Source organism: Vitis riparia, chromosome 4 (assembly GCF_004353265.1).
Source record: "Vitis riparia cultivar Riparia Gloire de Montpellier isolate 1030 chromosome 4, EGFV_Vit.rip_1.0, whole genome shotgun sequence".
NCBI classification, from domain to species: Eukaryota; Viridiplantae; Streptophyta; class Magnoliopsida; order Vitales; family Vitaceae; genus Vitis; species Vitis riparia.
Genome location: NC_048434.1, coordinates 21501280 through 21503725, shown reverse-complemented (window position 1 = coordinate 21503725; position 2446 = coordinate 21501280). Strand labels below are relative to the sequence as shown.

Here is a 2446-nt window from a genome sequence, read left to right as displayed (position 1 = left end):
TCTCATATGTGTGCACCAGCCTCCGCATTAATTAATTTTTAAACCAGTAATGCGGCAAAGTACTAAAAACTATTGAAAGAAACTGCATAAGAGGGACCAAAACTTTGGAACAGGATATTATAATCATGGGCAAAGAGGGAGCCACTCAGATGTTAGTTGATTTAGTTTAGGACCCGTGATTTATAGCCTTCCTGCTTCATAAGTATATTTAAAAGAAGTAATAATTAACAGAACCTTAAGAAAGAGGTTTGAAATTAATGGACAACCATCTTCTTCTTGTGCATAGAAGTATATAAAAATTAGTACTATGGAAATAAATCCATTTTCGTTTACACTTCATAAAGTTAATTTCAACATTTATTTCATGATTAGAACAAAGATGAAGGAAAGGAATTTTAGAAGTTGATTTATTTCAAAATTACTTCTCTTTTCTCTCACCTTCCAAAATTCCAATCGGGCACCCTAGGCACATTTGTGTATGCTGGCCGCTTCACCACATTGGGTATGGACTCGAGTTGTCTAACAACGGGCTTCTTAGCAGAGTCCAGAGCGGGTCAGCTGTCCAATCCATATGGAGCTTGGGCAATTGAAGCTCCGTCAAGTTCTCCTTCGCAGTTGCCACTCCTAAAGACGAACAAGCTGTTCTATTTTCCTGCTCTTCTTCAGTCAACACCACATCTTCTTCTTCTTCTGCCTTGAGAACAATGTCATGCGGAGGCATTGCTGACCCAAAGTTTTGATGTGTGTCGTGAGAGGAGAAGCTTTCTTGTATTGGAGGAGAGGAATATGAATGTGTGAGATGGGACATCCTCGATTCCTCTTCCATAGCTGCCCTTTGCTCCATTACCTTCAATGAAGTTGCCTTCCTATAGATCTTGCAAAGCACTATATCCTCCTGCATCCATATCAGAAAATCATGTATTAGAAACAATTCTCAAGAATAAAAATCCCCTTTTCCCTTTATAATTGACTCGAATTCTCTATGGGTGTAACCCAAAAAAGTACCTTAAGTGAGGAAGAGGTGTTGGGAAGTCTGTATTCATTCATGATCCAATCAGTCTTGGACCCTCGTGGAGCTCTGCCCTTGTAGAAAACCAAAGTTTTTCTCAGACCCAATATCTTTTTAGGATCTCTCAAGCATCGGATCAACCGGTCAGAACCAGTTGCCTTCCAGAACCCTTTCTCAGTTGTTCTGTTGGGTCTCCCGCCGTGACCATTTTTCCTGTCTCTAGGCACAAAGAAGTACCACTCTCTCTCCCCAACCTTAGACAGCCCTGCAATGAATCGAACATATTAGCCCTTATAATTAATTAGCCTACAAATTTGTGAAAAAAAGAACCACAATTTTAACAGCATAGCATATATTATTACCAGGCAAATCCCAAGGTTCATGATGATAAATGTTGAGAAAACCAATGATACTCAAACACTGCTTTTTGCCCAGCACCATCTTTCTAAGATAAAAATCAAGCAGCTCTTCTTCAGTAGGGTGGAATCTGAAACCGGGCAGCCCCAGCTCCGATGTCGTTTTGTCCATTTTGTGTCGGTGCTTGCAGTGATGAGTAGTACTATTGGTCTTTGCAGGTAGCTTGTGGCACTCATACCACTCAAGGCGTATATAAAAGCATTTTGCATGATGCGGTTTATAGGTTTGAAGAGTTAGGAAGAAGCTACAGGCTCATGACAAGAGAGAGGAAGGTAAGGTCATCATGGAAGTGGAAATTGCGGTCACCCCCAGTGACAGGTCCCACACGCTTATGTGATGGCCCACACTCTCGAGACTAGACAACGGTCCAATTATATGACTTTACTTCTTCCTCCCATTTGATTTTTCCTTAATTCAGTGGGAAACCATTCTCCTTTCTTCCTCCATGTTTCCTTCCTGCAACAAACTTTGTTATCAAGACTCGTCAATTAGATCATCTGTGCTCTTTAAATTTACAAAACAAATTGCATATAAGTTTTCAATCTCTCTATTTGGTTAAATAATCTATTCTCATCACCCTCATCAGAATTTTAAATCCACCCTAAAAGCAAAAGTAATGGTTTATTGTCAAGAATATTTTGTTTATGGCAATATATAGGGGGGCACGTCCACCTATTACTTAGCTGCAAAAGATGATCTTTTAGTACATGGGAGAATCTTCAAAAGTAAGGATTAAGCTCCTCTTAAGAGTCGAATTATGAATCCTAATTTAAATTTAGTCACTTTTATGTTATCATACAGAAAGAGAGAATGCACGGTGTAAACAAGATTGGTCTGATTGGATTAATTTTGAGTGGAAAATGTCATAAGTATCTCTCTTTCCCTTTCCAGAAGGACTTTGACCTGAGCTGTCTACATTTCAATGAAGTCCTATATTTCTTATTCCCACCAGCCCAACCTCTTAATAGGGCATGAATTTGGAAAACAGTAGTTGAGATGACTTTGAATGTTCTAATAGTG

The 2446-nt window shown here is 39.3% G+C and overlaps 1 protein-coding gene across 1 annotated transcript; it reads right to left on the bottom strand.

The window, feature by feature from the left end:
* Positions 1–273: 273 nt before the first annotated feature.
* LOC117913106 (NAC domain-containing protein 22-like) lies at positions 274–1622 on the bottom strand. Its single transcript, XM_034828029.1, has 3 exons — positions 1372–1622; positions 1006–1274; positions 274–895 (listed from the first exon to the last, which is right to left on the bottom strand). The coding sequence occupies exons 1-3, from the start codon at positions 1535–1537 to the stop codon at positions 491–493; spliced, it is 840 nt and encodes a 279-aa protein (XP_034683920.1). The 5' UTR covers positions 1538–1622; the 3' UTR covers positions 274–490.
* Positions 1623–2446: the final 824 nt, after the last annotated feature.

Bases quoted from the DNA above. Each gene is read 5' to 3' on its own strand.
- LOC117913106 (XM_034828029.1), bottom strand. From the start codon at position 1,537: ATGGACAAAACGACATCGGAGCTGGGGCTGCCCGGTTTCAGATTCCAC. The intron at 1,275-1,371 runs GTAATAATATAT...GATTCATTGCAG, and splicing joins TGAACCTTGGGATTTGCCTG to GGCTGTCTAAGGTTGGGGAG. The intron at 896-1,005 runs GTACTTTTTTGG...ATATGGATGCAG, and splicing joins ACACCTCTTCCTCACTTAAG to GAGGATATAGTGCTTTGCAA.